The sequence below is a fragment of the Patagioenas fasciata genome, chromosome 20 (genome assembly GCF_037038585.1).
Source record: "Patagioenas fasciata isolate bPatFas1 chromosome 20, bPatFas1.hap1, whole genome shotgun sequence".
Lineage (NCBI taxonomy): Eukaryota > Metazoa > Chordata > Aves > Columbiformes > Columbidae > Patagioenas > Patagioenas fasciata.
Window position 1 is genome coordinate 11,310,417 of NC_092539.1, and position 25,668 is coordinate 11,336,084.

A 25,668-nucleotide genomic window follows, 5' to 3' on the forward strand; every position below is an offset into this window, starting at 1 on the left:
AAGTTGTAAAACTCAAGGTGCAAATCCTTTGTGCGCAAGGGCTGTTCCCCATCCCTTCCTCTGAAAACAACACCCCTGAAAATACGCTCAAAAATGTTCACTGTATGGTCCTGCAACTTCAGAATTCACAGTCAGTCAATATTGTTAATGCACCTTGTTAATTTGATAGGATTTGTCAGGTAACTCCACTGGAAAATTATATAAAACTGTTCCAGATGAACAGATGATAGTGACATGAATTAAAGTGATAGAACAATAGTGGAATATAAACCAGAAATGACACCCAAAGTGGCTGTTGATTTATTGCCATCCTGAGTTTGGTTCTGGGCTTCCATGTATATTAGTGCTACAAATCTGGGTCCATTTAGCAGCGCGATGCTCATACATACATCACCAGCGCCTGCTCCACGCCAAGGTCACTCCCCGCCGCATCAATCTTCCCGCAGAGGCCACTTCCCCGAGCCGGGCTCTGCAACCACCTCAGATCTCACCGACTTCCTCCTCTTTCATCTTTTTTTTATCATGTAAAATACACTTTAACTTCTATTATTTTTATCTGCAAATTGTTGCTGTATACTTCATCCATTATTTCTGTATCTCGACATCGCCGGCTCAAGCTCACACACATCCAGAGCGCACGCTGACAAAGAACGCTGTCTTTTTTCTGTTATTGTTCGCACAATCTGGATGTGTTGAAACCTAAAATCAAAACACTATTATGCGTGTGGCTTCTGCAGCCTGTCCCACCACACAAATTAGTCACACCCAAGAAAACAAGTGAAAACGCCGCTTCGACTATTGTTTTAATTCATTCATTTTCTCAAAAGAAACGTCTGGGGTGCCTCGGCCCGGTAACACCGTTCTGCTCGTGCTCCCGTCGCTGGGGTCTGCACCTGCCCCCCTTTTCTGAAATATTTGCCAGCAGCCATTTTCCAAGACAATACGCTTCTCCTTTTGCTGATGTGATACCCAGGCGAACGTCTCATTGCTCCACAGCGCGACAGAACCTTTGTAAAAACACGGAGGGTACAACCGCGTGTGCCTTACAGCGGAATAGGAGCTAAAGCAGAAAGCCCAGAGCTCTCCTGCCGCGGGTAAAGCCGCAAACCCACCTGCATGGCGGCACGGCCCTGCCGCCGGCACGAACTGCCCCGTGCGGCACGGCCCCGCCGCCAGCACGAACCGCCCCGTGCCACGGGACAGGCGCGACGCGCACTACATCCAGCCTACTGCAGGACTTCTGGTGAACCCTGCCTCACAGTCAGCGATCGGGCCTCAAAACAGCTCTAACGCTTCAAAAAGAGCCGGTATGCAAACAGGAACTCACAAAGGCAGCTGCGCTATGGCTCCCTGTCCTGTGCAACTGAGATGGAGCCCAGCACGGCACCGATTCAAACCCAACATGGGTGTGCGTCCTGCAGTGCCGGGGCAAACCGGGAGCAAACCGCGAGTGTGGACAGGCTGTGTGGGAGCAAACCGGGAGTAAACCAGGAGTGCGGGAGCACACCGGCAGTGCGGGAGCAAACTGGGAGTGTGGGAGCAAACCGGGAGTGCGGGAGCAAACCGGGAGTGCAGGAGCAAACCGGGAGCGCGGGAGCAAACCGGGAGTGTGGGAGCAAACCGGGAGTGCAGGAGCAAACCGGGAGTGCCGAGGGGCTGCACAGGGGTTTCTGCACCAGTGTGGGGGTCCAGGCCATGGAAACGCGCTCCCAGGTGCCGCCAGGGACTGGGACTTGCCCCAAAACACCCGATGTGTCCAGCGTGGCCCCCGAGCTGTGCTCCTGCTCCCGCCACCTCCACACTGTGCACAAGGGGCCGCGGGACCGTTCTGGCTCCTCGGCATCCTCTAGAAAAACCGGCACTGCTATGGCAGAAACAAAACTGATGACATAAACATGTTACAGAGAAAAGCCTTTGCCATCATTAAATGGACCCGGAATAGCTCCCAAACCACAGTTACTGATGAGACTTCACAAAAATGAGACACGGGTTTTACATCCCAGGCTGTGGAGCAGCCTGGCACTCGCAGGAGATGCACGCTGGCGCTCGGCAGCCCTGATCCAAACAGCACCTCCGTGCTTATTTTACCAGCATTGCTCTTTTAATAAAAATTTCCAGAGAAGGCCCAGCGCCATACATTACTTTTGACTTACTGAGAGGTTCTGGCGCTGTACATTTGGCCAAACTCTGAATATCTCACTGGGGTTTTCTTTGATTTTTAAGAAGTAATTACATTACAAACACCGCGTTGTCAGTGCACTGCCATCAAAATTATACAAGTTCACGATTGTTATAAAAGGGAAACGTTCTGGTCCTTACGCGCTGGACAGGGTCAGCCCGCTGCACACCAGCTAAGCCATTTGTTTCATTTAACAGCTGCTCTTCCTTAACCATTTATCTTTCCCCATCTGCCACGACCTTTTCCAGCTCTCGTTCCTGACGCTTTCCAGACGCGGCGAGCCCAGCTCCGCCGGCCGGAGCCATCGCACCCACGGCTGGTCCGGAGCAGAATGCGGGCCCAGCGCCGCCCGCTCAGCACCAGCACCCCCGTCCCTCCCCAACAGCCCCGGATAAACCAGGAACGCTTGGCTGGAAAACTGAGAGACGGAACTTCCGTACGTGCTCACGGGCGGAGGAGCGAAGAGACTGCAGCGACACAGAAACCGCTCCAGTGTCAGTTCTACAATTCCACTGAATTCTACAGAATAAATGTATTTTGTAAACATAACGGCACTTAATATTTTACTGCTGAATCATTTCTTTATGGAAGGTATTTGCGGGAATGTCACAGGTCACCTACCAACGTATCATTAATCAAATTTTCACAATTTAAACACAAAGATAAAAAGCCATTCAATCATTTTAGAACAGTAATAAGGCTTTTATAATTCAAGATTCTGTCATCCCTTGGCCTTCGGGTTCTCAAAAGCATTCAGAAAGCTAATAAGGGCAACAGAAAACCTCTTGGAGAATACCAGTCCTGTTTTGTTCCAGCTCAGATTTCCTCTTGCTCGTTAAAATCTTTCAGTCTCAGAAAAGGAAAAACCTCATCGTTCCTAATTTTGCATTGTGTCCTTTAGAAACAACCACACAGTTGGCAAGAAGCTTTCTGTTCGGAAATCTACATTAAAAAAGAGAGAGGGGGTCATTAAATAATGGCCTTATTTCAGAAGAAACGTGCTAGCTGATCATGGATAATAAAAATACTGAAGTATCTTCAGCTGACGGCAGTTTTTTAACCGCTGAAATGCTGGCACGCTTTGGAGCGATGTGCTCCACGACAGAGCAGACAGCGCGGTAACGGCTGCCTGGAAAACGCCCCAGGCGGCCGGGCAGCCACGAGAGCCGGGCAGAGGTCCGAACCGCCCATCCGCCCCAGTACGGCAGGGATTGATTTACCTAACTGAACATCAGTGGTGAATCGAAGCCGATGGATCATGCTGACTTTGAAGGACTTGTAATGGTGGCTGCTGAGCATGTCCTGGACCGTGGCGATGTCGATCTGCGGGTCCTCCTCCGAGACCTCTTCTCCTCTCGAACCTGAAAACAACCACAAGTAATGAACGAGAGGTTTAAATCCCGCGTACGATTCAGGCAGCGCTGAGTACGCTGTGACGCCTGCAGCTGCCAGGGCTCTTCAGCAAACAGCAAAATGCCCAAGTCCCTGTCCCCGGGGGGGAATTCTCACCCTCCCCCCAAAGCCGGAATCACAGACTCACTGAGGACAGCAGGACAAGGTCCGTGTCCCGCACCATGAGCAGGGAGCCCGCGGCGGCTCCGGCGCTGGGCGGCCCGGGGGACGTGGCGCTGGCCATCGCGGTGGCACCCGCGGCGCCCGCTAATGGGGCTGCGCTTTATTTACTGATTAGTATTCTCATTACTGCTGCAGGTACTGGCTTTATAAAAGGTAACATCTCATTAAGCCAAAATGCCAATTACTGAAAAAATATAACGCACTTTTAAGATTTTTTACATTTTATGACGTTGGATTAACACCAATTTAAACATTACTATAATGCGATATATAATTTTGTGCAGAGTAATTTCTACGCCAGCTGCTAATAAAGCATCTCAGCTCTACATGATCGTTCGGATGCTGTTAGATAAAGTGGTATAAATATGTTTGAAAACTGATTTAGCTTCTTACAGAAGATACTGAGGACTGACACGTTTTGTTTAATTTCCCAGCTAATGTAGTCCTAAAAGCTGAACCAACTGCCAGTTCGGAGCACTAAATTTGCTGCGGGAGATTAATGAAAACTTTATATTTTGCTGAAATTTTAATAATGGGAAGATGAGATGATGGAATTTTAGTACAGGTCTTAAAGATCCAGCAAAGCAGGCTCAGAACTTGTCAGATTTTCCGCATTCATTTTGTTTGAGACTGGAGCAGCCTCAGCACCAACGCTGCCCTCGCCGAGCGTCCCGCCGGGGCGCAGGGTCCCGGCACCTCGGCCTGCGGGCGCCCACGGCAGCTCCGTGTTCGGGCCCACGCCACGGGAGGGTTTTCCAGGGCAGGAGAACCCCGGGCCGGCCCCAGAGCGCTGTGCTGGAGCAGTAGCTCCCTCTCCGCAGGGGAATTCGGCTGCACAAGCACCCGCTGCTTGCTCGGCGCGGGACGTGCTGGGGGGCGGACAAACCTGAGAGAGGGGGAAGAAACCCCCCGAGCACGGAGCGGCCTCCTGGCTGCCTGAAAGCGTCCCCTTTGCTGTCTGTTCATTCCGTAAGAAACGCCGCAGCCGATGACAAGCGTCTGTCACGTCTGCATCAAAGCTGGACTGGCATTTGCTGTTAAATGGGTCAAAATGCACGCTGAGAGTGCAAAGCGGGATATTCCCATTCCACAGACGTCAGTCACGTCAGCTCTGCATCCTGCCCCAGGGTCGAGGGGATGCCACAGCTCCCGACACACAACCGGGGACCTTTGCAGGGGGAAGGGGGACAGCGAAGGGTTAATTACAAATGAGGCTGTGCCATTTGACTTAAAAGAATTCCAAAAATCAAATGAAACAGTCTACACGTGAATTTATGCAGAGCCATCTTAACATTGCAGCCACTCTACGCTCCAGAATGACAAGATAAATTGTAATGGCTCCTTCAGAGACATTACAATGTATTTTGTCAAAGACCCCTGTGTTAATGTCTCTATACTATGGATTATCATAATGTATCATGTCAAACCCTCATGCTGCAGTACTTCAAAGATACACTGAGATATGTCAAACTTTTTGGTGCTCTTAAAAGCACCGCGCAGCACTGTGGCACGGCGGTGCCGGGCAGCCGAGCAGGGGGATGGCAGTGGCACCGCTGCCCGGCTGGGGACCGGGACCCAGGACCCGGGACCCTCCTCACCCCCAGGGACCAGCGATGTGTCCGTCCAGCCCGGCGAACCGGGACCCTCCTCACCCCCAGGGACCAGCGATGTGTCCGTCCAGCCCCACGAACCAGGACCCTCCTCACCCCCAGGGACCAGTGGGACCTGGCGGGCAGTTGCCCCAGGTGTGCTCATGCCCATGGGGAGCCGGGGCTGGGGACAGAGCAGGGACAGAGCACAGTGTGGAGAGCAGGCGGCTGGGAGGGAACCCCGAGCCCCACACGCCCCCATCCACAGGGAGCTCGTTAGTGCTGCCCCAAACGAAGCCCCGCTCAGGATTCAGAGCAGGCAGCTCCCAGCGCGCGGCCGCGTCCCAAGGGCGGGTGACAAGACTCCCCCACGCTAGGGGACAACTCTGTACAGCGGGGGCTTAACACAGTGCTACTCCAGCAGACAAACTGCATCGGCAGCCATAAGGAATCCAGAAATGACACAAAGGATGGCAACACCTGAACTTGTCCTCGCACCTCCTGCAAAACGCTCTCAAATCTCCACCAGACTCAGACCCGCAGGACGCTCAGCGGGTGCCACTGGCCCTGTGCTCCCCACTGTCCCGAGTGGGCACTACGAGTCGCTCTAATGATGCTGAGTCTTCCCAGATTTCACATACCCAAATTAAAAGTATTAGGAAGAAAATCAGCAGCCTGCCTGATCATATCCAGGGGAAAAACTGTCACTATAGCCAAAAACACGAGCACCTTGTCAGCACCTGAACCGCCGGAGCAGCCAAGCAGCAGGACTCTGCTCTGGAAGCCTTTCAAATGCCCCGCGTGTCGGCACCTCCGCCGACTTTGTTTTATGGAGCTTTGTGAATGGATTCAGGTTTACAGAATTTCTACAGTTGCTGCTCTTGGGAGAGCAGCCAGGAACCTCACCATCCAAACAGATCATCTGTCTAAAGATGGCAAGACACGCGGACCCCTGCGGGTGCCCGGGATAATGGCAGCAATATCAGTAACAACAGGAGAAATGCCCTGCAGGGGAAAACCTGACTGCAGAAGCTGGCACACTGCGGTGACCCCGCGGCTCGGCGCGGACGGCGGTGGCACCGAGGACGGCTGTGGCACCCCGGCTGCCGCCAGCCCCGCCAGCTGACGGGGGAAAGCAGAAAAATATTTTCCACATGCAAGCAGCTGTGAATAAACCTGTCAAATATTTACAGGCCTGTCAGGGTATTTGTAATGGAGATCACAGTGTGGCTTTTGAACGTAAAAGCTTCTGCTTGGGAAGACAATCAAGTAAAGTGGATGCTCCAGGTCTATTATTCAGCCCAAGAGCCAACCCGGCTGTGTCGGCACCGAGAGCGCTCGGGGTGTGGGGGGACAGATTCCTTCCGCAACACACGCAGGCTCAGTTCCAAAGACCTCTGCCGTTTCCTTACAGTCTGCCTAACTAAGATTACTTTGTGAAAGAAAACGTGAGAAAAGGTGAAACGAGGTGTGGGATAAACGAGGTACAGGATGAGAAGCTGCATGAAGCGCAAAGCACAGCTTGGAGGGAGGCGCCGCCCTGGGCCAGCACAGGGACAGCTCCTGGAGCAGTGGGGTGGGAAACCCACGGAGGGAGCAGGAAAAGAGCTGTGGCCGCGGCACCGCGCGGGGACACCGGGGACACCAGGGACACCGGGACCTGCCTGCGCTCCCCCAGCTCTGTTCAGCACAGCCGCCCGTACCCAGCAGTGATCACAGCTCTGCCCGGGCACATGCGCCCCGGCAGCCACACGTTCTCCTCCAGCCGGCTGCCGCTCAGCTCGCCCACCTCCTGCTCAGCTCGCCCACCTCCTGCTCAGCTCACCCACCTCCTGCTCAGCTCGCCCACCTCCTGCTCAGCTCGCCCACCTCCTGCTCAGCTCGCCCACCTCCTGCTCAGCTCGCCCACCTCCTGCTCAGCTCGCCCACCTCCTGCTCAGCTCGCCCACCTCCTGCTCAGCTCGTCCACCCACCTCCCGCTCAGCTCGCCCACCTCCTGCTCAGCTCACCCACCTCCTGCTCAGCTCGCCCACCTCCCGCTCAGCTCGCCCACCTCCCGCTCAGCTCGCCCACCTCCCGCTCAGCTCGTCCACCTCCCGCTCAGCTCGTCCACCTCCCACTCAGCTCGCCCATCTCCTGCTCAGCTCACACACCTCCTGCCCAGCTCGCCCATCTCCTGCCCAGCTCGCCCATCTCCTGCCCAGCTCGCCCATCTCCTGCTCAGCTCGCCCATCTCCTGCTCAGCTCGCCCACCTCCTTCTCAGCACAGGGACCCAGCGGTGCTGCTCTCGCCTCTGCTCAGCCTGTGCAGCTGAACCCACCAAACATCAGCCCCTACTTCAAAAAACCAACCCAAACCAACAAGGGGAAGTGTTTTCTGCCCACAGAAGCGGACTAAGAAGCACCAGTGGCACCGGGGTGCCACACGTCTGCTCTCCCCGCGCGCGGTGGAGCCCGGTGCTGTGCCACCGGCCAGCCCTGCCGCGAGCTGTGGTCCCTGGATTTGACAGGTGTCCCAGTCTGGAAACAGCAGTTGAAGATCTTTACTCTGTTGTTGGGGTTTTTTGCTTGGTTTTGTGTTTTTTAAACCAGGTTCAGTATGGAGATGGTGTTTTTGTTCAAGTACTTGAACTAGTGTGAAATGCAGAGTTATATTTGTAACTCAGTCCATCTCAACATAGAAAATTCTGACAAACAGTAACGAAACAACAGGCGCTGGAAATACGAGCCTGGAAATAAGGTAAACGCTAAACCAAGGAGCTTGTCCAAAAGGGGCCTGTGAGAACCAGAGGATGTATCAAGATGACACGTCAGTAATATCAGAACACTGAATGCCGTATGCAGCCTATTCAAGAGCAAGTGAACGTGTATTTCCTCGATAAAACAACAAAATATAAAGTTAACGGCATTGCAAAAATGTCCCTTATCACTTTAATGTACTGGTATATTGCTTAATGAAAGTTCTTAATTGTAATACAATTAATTACATACACAGAGTCCCCAATTACATTTTCCAATAAGACACTGGCTTTGGTACAGGTCTAAAGGCACTAAACCAATTTTAATATATTAAGACCAATTTCCCTTGAATACTAATTACTATCTAATGATAAAATGAGAAAGAGGAACTTTCCAGAAGTAAGATGGTAAGAATAAAACTAAATTAGCCATGAACAGTTTGCTACTGCAGATAAAAGCATTTCACATTACAAAGTGCAGGCTTTCAGTTGAACGATAAATCTCTGTGCGAGTTAAAAGTTCTGCATACTGGAAACAGTTTATTAGTCCGAATGCCATTAGCAAACCTTGGCTTAGATAGGGGACTTCTCCACGCATATTTCTTAGCAATGGAAAGTTTTCTGTTTCATTTAATACCCTGAAATATAAACTTTCTATTTGCCCAAAGGAAACTGGCAGCTCTTTTACCAGCAGATGTTTGGCATCATACATATATATATTTATAAATGAATATGAGACTATGAAGAGCACATTTCCAAATAATAGATGTTATAACAGAGTCTTTTCCTGACTGCCATATCTGAGCCGAAAGTATTTCAAACAAAAACAAAACGCACACAATGAATATTTCATTTTGATGTTAGGATTTTCAAGCTATTATTTTACTAATAGTGCGAAGCTGTCAATGTTTCTATTCCAATGCCACGCCAAGACAGCTGCTTAAGCACTCCAAAAGCCAATTTCTTAGTGTGTCCTGGGGAACCGGGCCATGTGCAACGCGTGAGCGATGACTGACCTTGCACACTGCCCTGTCCTCGGACACCGCGTGCGCCGTTAACTGCAGGTGTTCCACACCTACCCCGGGCAGGGACTGCGGGAAACTACTTGAAATTCACCCACATTTTGGGGGAGAAACTATAAGCAGAACATTTCTCCTGCATTGCTCATTTGAGCTGGGCATCCACTGAGAGAACAGTGCCAGCGCGGCAGAACGGAGGCAGCACCCACGCGAGCATCAGTTTGCCTGGGTTACTGCCAGCCTTGACCAAGCCCAGCGGTGACTCGCTCCTGCTCCTCAACTCCAGAGTCACCGTGTCTGCTCGGCCTTTGCTGCTCCACGTTCCAGGCTGCGGCTGACGAACACGGGGACCATGAAGGGCCAAACACAGCCCTCGTGACACGCAGCGCGGCAGGACGGGTCTGGCCCCGGTCCCGTCAGCGGGAGAGGAGCGTCCTGCCGCGGGCCCAGGCCCCGCTTGAGCTGGCACCGTGCGTTTGTTTGCTGAGGGCCCGGGGAGCTCAGGAACCCAGGGGCTCTGGAGGGACCTGCCCTGCGGCTCCCACAGGGTCTGCTGCGGCGGGACCGGTGTCCCCAGCGGGAGGGATGCGCAGCAGCGGCTGCACCGGGACCTCAGGCGTTCCCCAGCATTACCACTGACACCTCTCCTGAGACAAGGCCTGAGGGTCTCCCAGAGCAAACGCCTCCTGCTAAACCACCTACAAACCTATAACGGATTTAAAGCAATGGTGCAACCTGAACCCCGTCACTCGAGGGAGCTACGGGTGTCAGCAGATAGAGCAACGACCACGGCATCCCTCACAGATGGGGAAAGTATGTTAAAGATGCAGTATATACAACTTAAGTTAATTACAGAGCCTGGATAAAATAAATGTTATTTTTAATCAAAATGTGCAAAACCTATGGAAGTATGACTAGTATGCATCTTTTCATAGATTAAAAATCGATACAAAAATAATAGCCAGGATGCAGACGTCGGAGAATTCTGGCTTGTGGAAGAGCGCAACTTGATTAGCGAGGTTACGATCGCTCCATTTCCTCACGCACAGCGCCCGGCTCCTCATGCACACTCCTTCCTACCCTTTCTTAGAACCGTTTCATGAAGAAACGAACCAGTAGCACCAAAACTATTTGGCGCAAGTGCCGCCCCCCGGAGCAGGGCAGGCTTGGCCAGTGTGACCGCGGCGGCGCCCCCGCTCCGCACCGCGGCACAGCCGTGGGCCGGGAGGCGCTGCGGGACGCGCTGCTGTCATCCCGGGGTAAAATATGAAATGCTATAGCCAAAAAGCATAAATGGAAAGGTCTAATCTCTGTAAAGAAGGAAAAAAACCCTTCTGCTGCTGCTTGAAACAGGCCCTTGTGTGACTGCTTGCAGCAAATGTTCTGACATCTTGGCTGGGAGCACGAGCGCTGCTGGTTTCCTCATCAGGACAGCAGCGTTTTAACAGCTGAACTGAAACGGAATGAAAAAAACCCCAGACTGAGAGCATGACTGTTGGAAGGAACGAAGGGCAGACCAAAACGCAATGGAGGACAAACACAAATCAACGTTAAATGCCCTTTTTTAAAAGTTTCAGATAATTCCTTGTAAAGAAATAAATCAGGAAATATGATTAGGACCATGAAATAGTAACATAATAAAAATATTTGAGCATAGCTAGAGAGATTATTTGTCTAGCACTTTAAAAATCATCATACTGCTCTAGTTCTATGTGCATGGTTAATTTCCTTAAATTCTACTAGAAGAATCAGTGCCTCCAAGAGCCGCACCGACGCGGCAGAACGCACTGCAGGCCACTCGCTGCGTTCACTAAGAAACGCCTGCAACAGAACAAGTTTCATACTTCCATGTATTTCAGTGTTGGTCATAACTTTACAGAGCAGAGTTTAACAGATAAAGATTAATCATGAAGCGATAAACAGGATGCAGACTATTCACTAGAAGGTTTGAAATGCATCATTTCCCCCTGGAATACCGTTCTGGCCCAGCTGAGAAGAGCCTCGGGAAAGAGGCTCCTCAGAAGTTACTCGCCCAGACAGCACAGCTCATATTCCAAAATACAGAACTTAGTGAGTTTAAGCAGTTTACAAGAGCAAAAGTGAAAAGGGGAAACATACTGTTCTCCCGGACCAGGCAGAATTCCAAAGTGCTCTGGCTCTCCAAGGTACAGTCTAAATCTACTGGGACATTAGGTTCATTCTGCTTCTCCAGCCGATACTGAGGACCTGAAACATAAAGTAACTTGTAAAATCATCTGTTTTCTAACAAAGCGATGGCTTATCACGTTCAACTAACACGAGGTTACTCGCACCTACAGGTAAGGCAGGTGATGTTCGCGTTTCCAGGCTCTTTGCTAGGAGGAGGGGCCCTGTCACAGGCAGGGCCGGGACGGTGCGCACTCACCCCCGGCAAACTCCTGCCCAACGTGGCGCTTCATTCCTGCCCCGGAGCAGCCTGCCCGCGGCCCCTGCCCGCGCTGCACCACAGGGCACTGCCCCCTGTGCAAAGAGCTGCTCAGCCCGCGCTGTGCCTGGGGGAGGCTGCCCTTTGGCGAGCTGCACTTCGCCACGCAGCCGCGCTCCGCCACGCCAGCCCGGCGCCCGCGCCCTGCCAGGGCCGCTCCCCAGCGGCTGCGCCGAGCGGGGGGTGACGGCTTCTGTCTCTCCGTGGATTTTATCTTTCCCAGAGAACCGCACACTACTCACGTTGAACTGCTCCAAACAGCAGCAAGCGCAGACGCTGTTGCTTCAAATGACTGATTTTCATATCAGCCACATTTAACTGTGGATCTTCAAGACCCAGGTCCCAACCTCCTTCGCAAACCAAATCACCAAAGGAAAGACATTACTTGAAAAACTGTTTTCCAGTAAACAAAAATGGATTAAAAAAATGTTTCTACAAAAATTAGGCCACTTAAAAAAAAATAAATCTTTCAGCTGAATGGATCCTTAACCTATTTGCCTTAACTGGAACAAACGGGCACACGCTAACGCAGCTCCAGGTGACAGCCCTGTAAGGCAGGTCCAGAGGAGCCGATGGGGTGAGAGGACCCGGCTTGGGTGAGCGGGGCTTGGGTGAGCGGGGCTTGGGTGAGAGGGGCTTGGGTGAGCACCCTGGGCAGAGGAAAAGTCCCTTCCAAGGCAGGCGCTGGTGCGGCCGCGCTGAGCCCGGCAGCGCGGGGGATCCGCTCCTGCTCACCGCACGTTCTCAGCCATGTATTTCGGGATAAGCTGGTAAAATAATGCTAAACAGAGATCCGAAAACATTAAAGTGATGCAAAGCACCTTTAACCAGGTCTTAATGTAACGAAATAACTAGAACTGAAATAATGAAATCTATTCTTCCCTCTTTATCAGTACTTCAAATATTTCTGAACGTTTCCTGACTTTGAATTATGGGAGTATATGATGAAATATTTAAAACATATAAAAAAATTAAGTATTTTAGCCTCAGATGACATGCCTAAGAAATGGAATTTGTTAGCCAATTAATTTTAAATTTACTACAGCAGAATTTCAATTATGGCTTCTCATTTTGTCTCCCCAGAAGCCATGTGAAGCGCTCACCACGCACCCGAGCACGTTCTGCTCCCAAACGGGCGCTACTTCCCCATGAGATGGAGCCCGGTATTCCCGGTGCAGCGGAGGGGAGCGCAGCCACAGAGCCCAGCACCGCAGAACCCGGCACCGCAGAGCCCGGCACCGCAGAACCCAGCACCGCAGAGCCCGGCACCACAGAACCCAGCACCGCAGAGCCCGGCACCGCAGAACCCGGCACCGCAGAACCCGGCACCGCAGAACCCGGCACCGCAGATCCTGGCACCACAGAGCCCGGCACCGCAGAACCCGGCACCACAGAACCCGGCACCGCAGAACCCGGCACCGCAGAGCCCGGCACCGCAGAGCCCGGCACCGCAGAACCCGGCACCTCAGAGCCCGGCACCGCAGAACCCGGCACCGCAGAACCCGGCACCGCAGAGCCCGGCACCGCAGAGCCCGGCACCGCAGAACCCGGCACCGCAGAACCCGGCACCGCAGAGCCCGGCACCGCAGAACCCGGCACCGCAGAGCCCGGCACCGCAGAACCCGGCACCGCAGCGCTGCCCGGCACACCAGGCCCCCAGGAAGAATCCCGGCCCATCATCAAATTAAGCAGCTCTGTTACAAAAGGCGAATGGCCATCCGCATAACAACAAACCAATTCTGTTGCCATTTAAGCTGAAAAGCCTTCAGAATGGGGTTTTGAAAGCATGACCCATCAGTTCTAATTTTTAAAACTTATCCTTTCAGTCAAGACTAGAAAAAGGCCCATTCCAACTTTTATCTTCACTACAAAGTGCTGTTATCTCGGGCTGATGTCAGGAGCTCTATCTCTCTTTCTGCTGACAAGCAGAGACGAGAGAGATAAGATTGGGAACGAATCTCACTTCTCTGAGTAAATAAATAATCAATACTCATCTAAATGTAAATGAGAAAGTATCCCCCTCTGATAACAGGGCTCTTATCAAACAGCCAATTTTCTACAGACATTTGGCCTCAACCAAATCACCATCATTCAGCCCCAGCCTAATGGCTAAAAATCGTAACTAAATTGAACCGATCACCAGAGATCAACTAAGTTCAGCCATGGCTACTACAGGTTCAAATGTTTGGAATGCAATTTTTCCCCCATTAACTTTCAATAGCAATGAAGAATACACCGGTCAGGGGTTGAATCTGCACAATAAACAAACACTTAAAAAGAGAAGGAGGCTTTTAAACGAAACCCCAAACAACACCAAACAACACCCGCCATCATCTCCAAACGGGTTAACAGGGTAAAACGAGGATTACAGAAAGACTTACCACAATATTTAATGTTTGTGGCGTTGTCAAACCTAAACCACAAAGACCAGTATCAACACACCCACAGGCTCCTCCTGTACCCAGCCATGTCCACTCCGGACTAGGAAAGACCGCCTGTCCCCAGCACCTACTCATTCATGTGTCTGATGTATTTTTGCACACGTCCCTTTCCGTGTCTTTTTACTCCTGTATTATCCTTCCTGAGATAAAAAATGAAATGAGATGTGGGCAGGCCATGATTTGTGGATGGGACAGTGGTGCTTCCTGGTTCGTCCCCTCCTCCCTCCCTGATTTCCGATGTTTGTCTCCGCTCCCCAGCACTGGGCTCCAGTGCTCCCACCTCCCCAGGACCACTGCAGGACCCTTGACTGATGGAAGGCAATTAGAGCCCAGCATTGTATACATACAGTCACGCTTGCTTTTCACCACGTAGATTATTTTGCACTCATTGACACTGAATTCCCTCTCTGGTTTTATTGTCCTGTCACTCAGCATTGCGAGATACCTCTGCAGTGCTTCACAGACAGCTCTTATTTGCACTATTCTTATTTCTTTTGTAGCAACAGCACATTTTGTCACATCAGCATTCACATCCTTTTCCAGGCCCCACATTAACGGAACAATGCGGGTTCCACCAGTTCCACTGGAACTCCACCAGTAACCTAGTTACTAATAACGGAGGGCCGTTATTCCTATTCTTTGTTTCCTGTCTTTTAATCAATTATTAATCCATGTGAGGATCCTCCTTCTCATCCTGTGACAGCTTAATTGCTTTATGAGCCTTTGTCAAATCTTTTTGGAAGCCTAAGCGTGCCATAACCCAGCATCCTCGCTGAGCTGGTCTGACGGCTCACGGGCTGCTCCCGCTCCCCAGCCACAACCCGCTCTGCAACGGCCCTGCTGATTTCTCCCTCGCTCCACTGCATCTGCCCATATGTCACCTACTAATTCTGCTCTTTGCTACAATTTAATTTTACAATTTGCAGGTATACGCTGGCTTCCAACGGGCAGGGTTCCCCTGGCCACCACCCACGCCAAGCAACTGGGACACCTGAGGGATGCAACCGAGCCCAAGGGTGACACAGACCGGGGGAGCTGCCGACACCGCTGAGGGCAGAGGGGTCTGGGAAATGGGGGCGCTGGGCAATCACCAACCGCACAAAGTTCAGCGAGGGCAGGTACGGGAGCTGCTCACCCCCGGGGGTCCCTTCCAGCTCAGGACATCCTGTGACTGCGTCTGGCACAGCAGCTCCCACCGCCCTCCCCGCGCCCCAGGGCCGCGTCTGCTCCTCACAGCGCTGTCACCTGCCACCCACGGCCCACCTGCCTGCGACCCCCGACACAGCAGCCATCGGACGTTTGGGGACAGCTCGGCAGGCACCGATGAACGGCCCCGGCAGGAGGTGCCAGGCCGGCGGCAAAGAACACAAGTGAACAGGAGCTGTGTTCCGGGCTCTGACCACGTCCAGAAATAAGACAGGAAAGCAGTCAAAAGAAAACAGTTGATAAACATTTAATGTGGATGTCTGTGGTACCTTCCTATTTCAAGTTTCTCCTTTCACAAGGATACGTGATTTATTGCTTCAGTGCTCCAACCCTAGGTTTTGAAAGTGTGATTTCTTTTGAGTTTAAACTATATTTATATTCTTTTTTTTTGTTATCACTTTTTTATTATTGCTATAGAAAATATTTGCTGGAAATATGTTGCAGTTATTACAAGGTCATAAAAAAGAGGAGGTTTATGTATTTCTATCATTTCAAATGGTCTGTCAGAAGGTATCAGTCGCGCTGAGTCCCGGGTTCAGGCTTCCACGGGCAGCAACGAAGAACTGCAATAGCTCAGTGGGGGCGGCAACGGAGGCACCGCGTCCCCAAGGGGTGACAAGGGAGGCACCGCGTCCCCAGGGGGTGACAAGGGAGGCACCGCGTCCCCAGGGGGTGACAAGGGAGGCACCGCGTCCCCAAGGGGCAAAGGCGGCACCGTGACCCCCGGGAGCTGCTCCCGGGCACTGCTGGGGAGGCACCGGGAGCAGCGGAGCAGGAGAGGGATCAACACCTGCACAGAAACCGGGACCAGAGAGGGCCCGGGGCTCCTTCTGTGGGCTGTTTCTCACAACACGACAGAAGGGCAAGGATTCCTTTGTGTGCTTGGCAAGGACAATCAAACAAGAGGAGATATGTAAACAGTTTGAGAGGAAATAGCTGGAAGGCCAGAATGTTTCCATCCCCAGGCCTGCCGCCGGGAGGACATCTTAAATCTGTTTATCCCTTAAAAATCCACAAAGCCCCTCAACACCTCTGAAGTGGAATAAAGATTTTGTCATTACAAATGCAAATACTGGTTAATAAATAAATCTATTTAAACAGCGCAAACAAACTTTTAACATTACGCACGAGCACAAGACTTTTTTTCAGTCCAATCTGTTTTCCCTTAACTTGCACTGTTGTGACATGACTGAATTTTACACACAGTTATCTGCTCCTCTCTGCAGAAATACAGATGGTTTTTGTAGAAATAAACAGTCATTTATATGAAACAATTGTAAAATAGTTTATGGAAACCAGTGGTGTAATGCATTCAAATAAATGCCAGGCCCGGCTGATGGAGAGCCAAGGTGTTAAATCACACTGCTTAGGAATTCAGCTCTGGGAAACAGATCGTAAATCCAGAGTGACAGAATTTCCAGTGATGGCAAAGGTTTCTGACACCCAGTCCAGTACACAAAAACTACAGCAGTTCAAACCCATTTTACTTAACACTACCCTGACAGGCAGTGAAATTAAAGAATTTAGTCAAAAGCCCCTTAAAAAGAAACAAGCGCTTCATTTCCGTATCGCTTTTCTGCAGGACAGAAAACACGCGGCAAACCAGCCTTCGCAGAATATTAACGAAGTGCTTTCCTTAATTGCTACTGTAGCCTTGTATTCCTTTTCAATCAGCAATGTATAGCTCTAAATAAAGCTGAAAGGAGAAAGAAACGATCATGTTTGATCCGCACTGCAGTGCACCTCTAGCAGCAACAGACTCCCAGATTTGCCTATTTTAACCCCCAAAGCGAGGAGCTGGCGGGGCCAGCGCAGCCCTGGCTGTGCCTCTGTGAACACCCGATGTGAACAAACACCCAGTGCGAACACCCAGTGTGAACAACCTGTGTGAACACCCGATGTGAACACCCAGTGTGAACAACCAGTGTGAACACGACTGTTCTGTGCGCTGCAGGGCAGCCTGAGGTCCCCACCGCAGCCCGGGTTTCACAGTGACAGTGCTTCCCCGCTCACAGCCACACAACAGCATCCTGGGCAGGGACAGTGTGACCCCTGGGGCAGGGACAGTGTGACCCCCCGCGCAGGGACAGTGTGACCCCTGGGGCAGGGACAGCGTGACCCCCTGGGGCAGGGACAGCGTGACCCCCTGGGGCAGGGACAGCGTGACCCCCCGGGCAGGGACAGCGTGACCCCCTGGGGCAGGGACAGCGTGACCCCCTGGGGCAGGGACAGCGTGACCCCCCGGGCAGGGACAACGGGCTCCACAAAGAGCGGGTGGGAAGGGGATCCTGTGGAGGTACCGGGGGCATCATCCGTGCCCCCTCCATCGGAGTGGACAAAGTAAACCAAAGAGTCTCTGCCATCCAAACACTGAACGGTGGAATTTAAAATATCGCATAAATTACAGCTTTATTACCAATCCAGAAGAACCAATAAATGTATGATTTCAATACCAAGAGCTCTAAAATAGTTCAATATTTCACCAAGTTCCCCTCAGCGGCTCAGGCTGACGTCCAGAATCCCGTCAGCCCGAACACGCAGGACTAACGAGCTATTTCTGTTCTGACAAACTATTCACAAACTTTATCCCTGGTGAGCTGTTCCACATACCCCGGCACCCCGGCCCGGTCCTGGCCGCGTCTGCTCAGCGTCAGCGGCTGGAGGACGGGCTGGGACCCGCTGCCCAGCGGGGCTGTGGGCACAGGAACGGCCCCCGGCAGCCGCATCGGCCCTGTCCTGCATGGGGCTCACCCTGCACAGCACCAGCCCTGTCCTGCGCAGGGCTCACCCTGCACAGCACCAGCCCTGTCCTGCACGGGGCTCACCCTGCACAGCACCAGCCCTGTCCTGCACGGGGCTCACCCTGCACAGCACCAGCCCTGTCCTGCGCGGGGCTCACCCTGCACAGCACCAGGCCTGTCCTGCACGGGGCTCACCCTGCACAGCACCAGCCCTGTCCTGCACGGGGCTCACCCTGCACAGCACCAGCCCTGTCCTGCACGGGGCTCACCCTGCACAGCACCAGCCCTGTCCTGCACGGGGCTCACCCTGCACAGCACCAGCCCTGCTGGGAAAATCTGCCACAAAACAAGCAAGGGACCGTCCTGTGTCCCAACGCCCAGCATGGCACAGCAGGCAAGCGCCAGGGCCCGGCACAGCCAGGGGAACACGGGGAAACCCGGAGCACAGGGCTCAGTCGTGACCTGCGCCACGGCGCCCATCACCTCAGTGCCGAAGGGGGCGGCAGCGGGAGAGTCTCGACCAAGGACCTACAAACATCCACGTGCTTTTTCATTGAAATCCTGCTGATAAAACCAGCTCAACGCAAGGAAAAGCGGGATTTCTGCAGCGTTCCCAGGTAAAGGCATCCCGAACTGCAGGCACGCGACTGCAGGGCTGCTATAATTATCCAAAACAAAGCACTGAAAGCAAAAGAAACTCAAAACTACCATTAAGCAGAAAAGCATGCGTGTAAACACAAGGAAATACAAATTAATTGGCTTTTCACTGTCACAGATGCTGGGGTTTCCATCTTTGCGAGAGTCAGAGCAAACATATGCATCGCCTACTCCAACACATTTACTTTTCAATTTAAACTCCTCGGTTACCCTCCTTCGATGACAGTACCAAACTTCACTGACAGTTTATTCTAATTGTGCTTCATCTCTTAGAAATGCTTTAATCATGGGGCTGTGTTTTCACATCACTTCTTTTACCTTCCCGCTTCTCCTGTTTTATGGATATGAATACGTGCACACACACATGCAGTAAAAACACCCCCCCCGCTCCTTCCAGCCATTTCTTTCTGTCCCATTTCCCTGAGGAGCTGAACCCGGGTGAGACCCGCGGCTCATCCGCAGCACGAGCGGCCGCCGCGGTGCCGGCTGCGCCACGCGGTGCAATGTGGTGCAATGTGGTGCCGGCTGTGCCACACGGTGCAATGTGGTGCAATGTGGTGCTGGCTGTGCCACGTGGTGCCACGGCCCCAAGGACTTCATGGCTCTCCCCGGTCTCTTTATTCCGAGCTCCGAGGGATCACTAACGGCTCTGTGTGGGTAACCAACCCCCGGACGCGGCTGTCACGGCTGTGCTGCTCAGGCAGGGCCCAGCGACCCAGCGAGCGAACGGGTCACCCCGACTGCCCTTCGCAGCTCTAACTCCTTTGTTTCTGTTGTTGGACTAAAAGATGACATGGAGGCTTTTATTTTTATGTCCTCTCCCTGTTTCTTGAATTTTTCTCTTTCCTTATTACTCGGCTTCCTGCGGCAGTGAGATAATACACTTATCCAGACGAGTAGGATTAGTTCAGACTATTTTCGGTCACTTTGCACATCTTAAAGAATGCAAAAAGCACTAGTTGACAGCTGTTAGGGACTCGAATGTTATTATAAAGCAGCTGTTTTCATTTATAGAAAAAGTATTAGTCTTCCTCCAAACTGAGCAGAATGCTAAGTTAATAACTTACTCTAACCTACGGAAAATACAGGTCATGTCTGTGAAATGTTGGCAGAAGGTACTGTTTATAACAATTAAACTTGTGCAGCAGTTTGTTCTTAAAAGGACTGAGCATTTCTGGTTCAGGGATGTTTGCAGTTTGAAGCAGCTATTAAATAATCATCAGTAGCATGTTCACCCTGCAAAGGATTTCAGCTTAAATCAGACAAGATTAATCAGACAAGGCTTCTCTGCTCACAAGAAATTTCAGATGAAGAGAGGCTGACATGGACCAGAAACGGGCAGGATTGCTCTAACGTTTCAGCATTTTGCGTGGTTTAGTTCTGTCTCTCATTGCCTTCTAAGAACATTTGTGTTTTATACCCTGACATCAACGCTTGGTTTGTTTGCAAACAAAGCCTCCGCAGCATCCTCTCTGCATTCGCGTCTGCTGCACACCAGTGGTTCTGGTCCCTTCGGCCGGGCTCTGGAGGTGTTTGGGGAGCAGCGGCAGTGACGCAGCCCCGGGCAAGGGGCAGAACCTCGCAGCACAGACAGCTCCTGCACCCCGAGCCTGCAGCCACGGCGGCCGAGGTGCACACGGTGTCAACGGTGAAGCTGCCATCTTCCTGATCTTCTTAAATTTGTAAGCCATGCAAACATATTTTATAAAGCTACCGCCTGCAGGCTCGGTGCACGGTGCAGGTGCCCGGACAGCAGCGCCGCACAGGCGCTCCTACCAGCTCCTGAGCTCCCGGGCTGACTGGGAAACACGAAGCATTGGGGAAAGTCAGACGAGCAGGAATACACCCCAGATGGATTGTGTAAGAAAATCAATTAGCAGTAAAGCAAACCAAGTTATATTGACAATGGTATTTTACAGTTATGCAACACGATCTCTACAACATACAGATCTGTAGAACACACAGAACCTTCTCTGCAACGCAGCACGGTGTGACCCCAAAAGCACCCTGGTATCTCCCGTTCCTGTCGCACGAGACGCGACGAGGCACCCGGAGGAGGTCCCTGCCGGGTCAGAGCGGGCTCCTCCGGGAGCTCGTTCCGCAACCAAAGCGGTTTATTTCTGGCTCTCACGTGAAATGTGCCTGTGCAGCACGTGCTGCTGAGCACGCCATAGGTTAAACAAATTGATGGCAAAGTATTCTACTTAGTTATTTTTCATTACCATAAAAAAACATCACTTACATTTTCTATTTTATGAGTGTACACAAGGGAATCCATTACAATAACAGAGGTTATGTGACTCTTTTTGCTGCTTCTTTCCTAAGCAAAGGGAACTGTTGGCTTTAGCAGACAACGGAACCAGCCCAGAGAAAAGGAGGCGCGTATCTGCCACGGGCAGCTCCTGTCCTGATTTATCCAGCCTGACTCCAACCAATTCAACATCTGCCTCAACAACTTCCTCACGGATTCATCTTCTCCAGCGCGTGGCCCTGACTGGTTGGGCGGCTCCTTCCCCACCCTGCAGCCGTTCCCGGCGCAGCGTCCCCGGCCGCGGTGCCGCCCGCTCCCCAGCACGGGCGCTCAGTGCCCACGCGGCTCCGGCACAGCCGCGTCCTCTCCCTGTGCCACCGACCGGCTCCCGAACCACCTGCGTTTCCTCCTGATTCACTCCCTCATCGTTATTTTAAAATGGTCAGAGTTCATCCCCCTAAGGCAGAATTCTTATGACACTAAGAAGGGAAAACTGCAAGGAACACGAAATAGTTCGCAATGATGTTATCTAACGTACTATCTGAGCAGAGCCAGGCACAACTGGAATATTGCTCCCATCTCCTGCATGCTGCTTTCTACGAAACAAAGGTTGGACCAACTTCTACCTCCTCCCACTGACCTACATCTTCCTGCACCAAATAATCCTTGGCATGAAGTTAAACTGCAGCCAGAAGTCTTTATTCAGCTTTTTAGTCTTTTCAACAAATGGGATTTTGAAATAAACACACCAGTATTAATTTTTACAGCCGCAGTTTGCACTGCGGTGACACGAATGCCAGCGCACGGGCTGAAACCCGGACCCGCAGGAGAAACCCCCGCGTCCCCAGGGGCTGGGGCTGCAGCGGGACGGGAAGGGCAGCGCCACGCTAACAGCAGCTCAGGGACCTCCAGAGCTGACCAGGGTCTGTGTTTTCAGGAACCTACGACTCAATTGCTTGTTGAAAAACCTACTTGTAAGCTGCAGGTCGCCGGCTGGATAAATTAACCGGTATTTTAGCCCTGGGCATGCTGGAACATCCCTGACCTGACTGTGCTGCACAAACCAGCCGGCCAAGGTCTGCGTCCTCCTACAACCACGGGACTGAGCTCAAGAACGGCAAGGCTGCCACTGGTGAAAACAGGTCAGAGAGCTATTTCTTACACAGGTACTTTAAAACAGCATAAGCTGTAAAGATAATAAACGCGTTTGTGCCGTGGAGGCTGGGCTGGTGGCACACGAAAACGTGCAGGAAAGGCCACAGGCATTCCGGTTTTATTAAACTGGGACAAAAGCTTTAAATAAACATGTTAAGTCTATTTTTGGTTAGTGCTTCTTAAAAATCAGAGGAATCAACTTAAAAGGAAGCGTTGCTGAGCGAGCAGAAATGCTTTCCTAAATTATGTCTTATCTTTTATTCAGAACTTTGACATCCTAATCCGCTGCTTAATAGAACGACTGGAACCGCAGCAGCACGGGACTGCGCTAATGGTCTGATCTGAAACCCCATTTATCTGGGCATCTCCCAGGGAAAGCGGGAGGCGCATCCGCTCCAGATACGGAGAATGACGACCAGCTCCGTTCCCCCTCCCGCTGCCGCAGCGCTGCCCGGGCACCGTCTGTCTGTCCGCAGCACTTCCAGCAGTGCTGCCCAGGCACCGTCTGTCTGTCCGCAGCACTTCCAGCAGTGCTGCCCAGGCACCGTCTGTCTGTCTGTCCGCAGCACTTCCAGTAGTGCTGCCCAGGCACCGTCTGTCTGTCTGTCCACAGCACTTCCAGCAGTGCTGCCCTGGGCACCATCCGTCCGTCTGTCCACAGCACTTCCAGCAGTGCCGCCCCGAGCACCGTCTGTCTGTCCACAGCACTTCCAGCAGTGCTGCCCAGGCACCAGCCGTCTGTCTGTCCGCAGCACTGCAGGTCCTAATTCTGGACATATCTATATAGAAGCTCAAACTGAAATCTGCAAGCAACATGACTGAAATAAATCCAGCTATATGTTCAAAAGTAAAGAGGTCTGTAAGGAACCAAACGGGTTTTAGTTGTGACTTTTACTGTGGTTACATCTTAGAAAAGCGAGATGTCACATGGATAATTTATGAAAAGTAAATCTAAATGATTTCTTATATAATTAAAAAAGCCCCAAATGACACATACATACCCTATTACTACAAATGTTTCTGAGCAGGAGTGCCAAGACAGCATAAATTACTGTGTTAGCCGAAGGAATAAATGACAGGTCCGTTCCATTTCTAAATTACCAAGCACAGGCAACAAAATAAAGGCAACCAAATTCCGAATGGACAGAGTACAGCGTCTGCTCCACGGGGAGGAGAGCGGGTGACGACGGAGCCCAGTGAACCCTCCCGCAACCCCTGCGGGGAAGAGAAATCTGACCCCGGGAAATGAATAAAAGTCACCCAAAAAGTGAACAAAAGAGGTGTTTGAAAAAAGCAGAACCCCATTCATCGCAGCTAACGACTTGTTCATTATGAGTGATGATGGATAAAGGCTTCTCACGCTGAGATGAAATCAAGATTTATATGCATTGTTTCCTCTCCCAACTTGTGGGAAGATCATCATCATTTAATTCTATCTCTGCGGCCAGCGATGGGCATCCAGAGAGCGGGGGCTCACACGGCGCAGTCAGCTGGCACCAGCTGCGGGAGCCGCTGGCACATCTGGCGGCGGCGCCGCAGCCGAGAATGAGCCATGAGCCTGGCTGGGAACGAGCCGTGAGCCATGGGCCTGGCTGGGAATGAGCCGTGAGCCATGGGCCTGGCTGGGAATGAGCCGTGAGCCATGGGCCTGGCTGGGAATGAGCCGTGGGCCTGGCCGGCGGGCAGAGTGGGTCCCCGGCTCACCAGCCCCGGCCCCTCGCTCCCCCCACCTCCACCCCCCTTTCTTTTTTTTACGAGAATCAGATTTTCATTGCTTCATTCAATTGCTCTCCTCTGCCATTTTTTACAGCTCTTATCGTTCCCTTGGAATATGGCCTTGAGACAGCTCATCCGTGTCCTTCGCTGTGTTATCTCTTCTAACTTTTATTAAAACTTCAGCTCTCATCTGAAGATAGCTAATTAAATCCATGACAGATTATACACTCGTTTAAAAACTGCACTGAACTACTTTTTCTAAAGAGAACAGGGTTTATTTTCTGTTCCCATAGTTAAAACTAAGGGTATATAAGGAGGTTTCATTCATTTACAAAGACAAGATCCTTATCTCCACCCGGTATATAGATAGGTTTATATTAAAGTTCCTTTGTTGCGTGACAAGACTCGGTGCAATTTTTCACAGTAATTATTTCTTGTTGCTGGGAAGATCTCTCTGCCTTATACTTTTGAAATATATATATACTACATATATGTGAATGCACATTTACACCATTGCTCTAAAATAGAAATGCAAGTACTGTAAATTTTCTTTCTTTAAATGCTGAAATGCCTTCACCATAATAGCACTGTGTGACAACACCGCAGAAAGTAAATTCTTCTTTTTCCGTACACACAACCACGAATCCTTTAAATTATCTAAAATCACACTAAGCAGCATTTTCTTACATAAATTAGAAGCATAGCAAGTCTATCAAGGCCTGGTCTTACTGTACTGCCACCCATCATCTCAAACCACCGCTGGCTGGACCTGAATGCAGATGGCTCTGTTACCATAAACAGACATTTGCAGTAACGGACCCCTGCCCGGCAGCGAACCCTGCGCACTGTGCAGCTCCAGCGCCCACTCGGCCAGGACCCGAACCCCGTGCACTGTGCAGCTCCAGCGCCCGCTCGGCCGGGACCCGAACCCTGTGCACTGTGCAGCTCCAGCGCCCACTCAGCCGGGACCCGAACCCTGTGCACTGTGCAGCTCCAGTGCCCGCTCGGTCAGGACCCAAACCCTGCGCACTGTGCAGCTCCAGCGCCCGCTCGGCCGGGACCCGAACCCTGTGCACTGTGCAGCTCCAGCGCCCACTTGGCCAGGACCCGAGCACAAACCTGCACGGAACCGCGTCCCGGTGCTGCTGGAGATCACAACACCCGCTGAAACAAACAGCGTCTTTCACAACAGTTAAAAGAGATACAAAATATGCTCATGGCAAAACACCCTGCCCTCTAGAAAAGACGATAAATAACCCACCTGAGCCTCTCTGGGATCCCTTCCTTCTCTTTAAGGCCTTTTGTAAGATATCCTTCATGGTGACCTTCATACTGTCCACCTGAATAAGTGAGAATCCATGAGCAGCATTTCTGCAAGACAGATGCACATGCATTTTTACAAAACAATCATCAGCAGGCAGCTCACTGCAGTTTTTCTTACTTTGAGGCAAAGGACTTTGAGGCACAACCATGAGCAGCGTTGTGCTGTAAAAGCTAAAAGGAGAACTGAGCAAACTCCCTTAGAAAGGTCAAGACAAAACCCGAGAAAATGGATGGGGATTCAAGGTGTGCAAGGATTTTCCTGATTTATTTTTGGTCAATTTGTGTTCAGAATTTAGAAAGAAAAGCGAGCAGATGTACCTGCGGAGCTCCTCGAGCACTGTGAGGTGTCTGCTGGCATTTCTCTGCGCATACAAGAGAACCACTTGCAATCGCATTTCCATACGTGTCCCAATGGCAGAGGTAACAAAATCATTAACAGAAGCACAGAACAACACTCAGAAAAACAACAGCGGCTTGTCAGAGCTATTAAGGCAGAGCATTATTTCAGATTAAGTAACCGCTTGCTTTGGACATGTTTGGTGAACTGATGGAAGGTTTAGGACCGGGGGCCGTGTCCCGGCGCTGCCCGCAGGGGATGTCACGGGAGGCACGGC

General features: G+C 51.7%; 1 protein-coding gene across 3 annotated transcripts in view; it reads right to left on the bottom strand.

Annotated features, from left to right (window-relative positions):
• Window positions 1-25,668, bottom strand: part of MAPKAP1 (MAPK associated protein 1) — a 76,889-nt gene that overhangs the window by 12,099 nt on the left and 39,122 nt on the right. For 2 of the 3 annotated variants that reach the window (XM_065853935.2, XM_071817519.1), the window contains 3 exons: window positions 24,993-25,102; window positions 11,219-11,326; window positions 3,400-3,540 (listed from right to left, as the gene is read on the bottom strand). In XM_065853935.2, the coding sequence (XP_065710007.1) occupies window positions 3,400-3,540; window positions 11,219-11,326; window positions 24,993-25,102 (359 nt within the window). The remainder of the gene's footprint in view (window positions 1-3,399; window positions 3,541-11,218; window positions 11,327-24,992; window positions 25,103-25,668) is intronic. The other variant, XM_065853936.2, reaches the window with a different exon arrangement.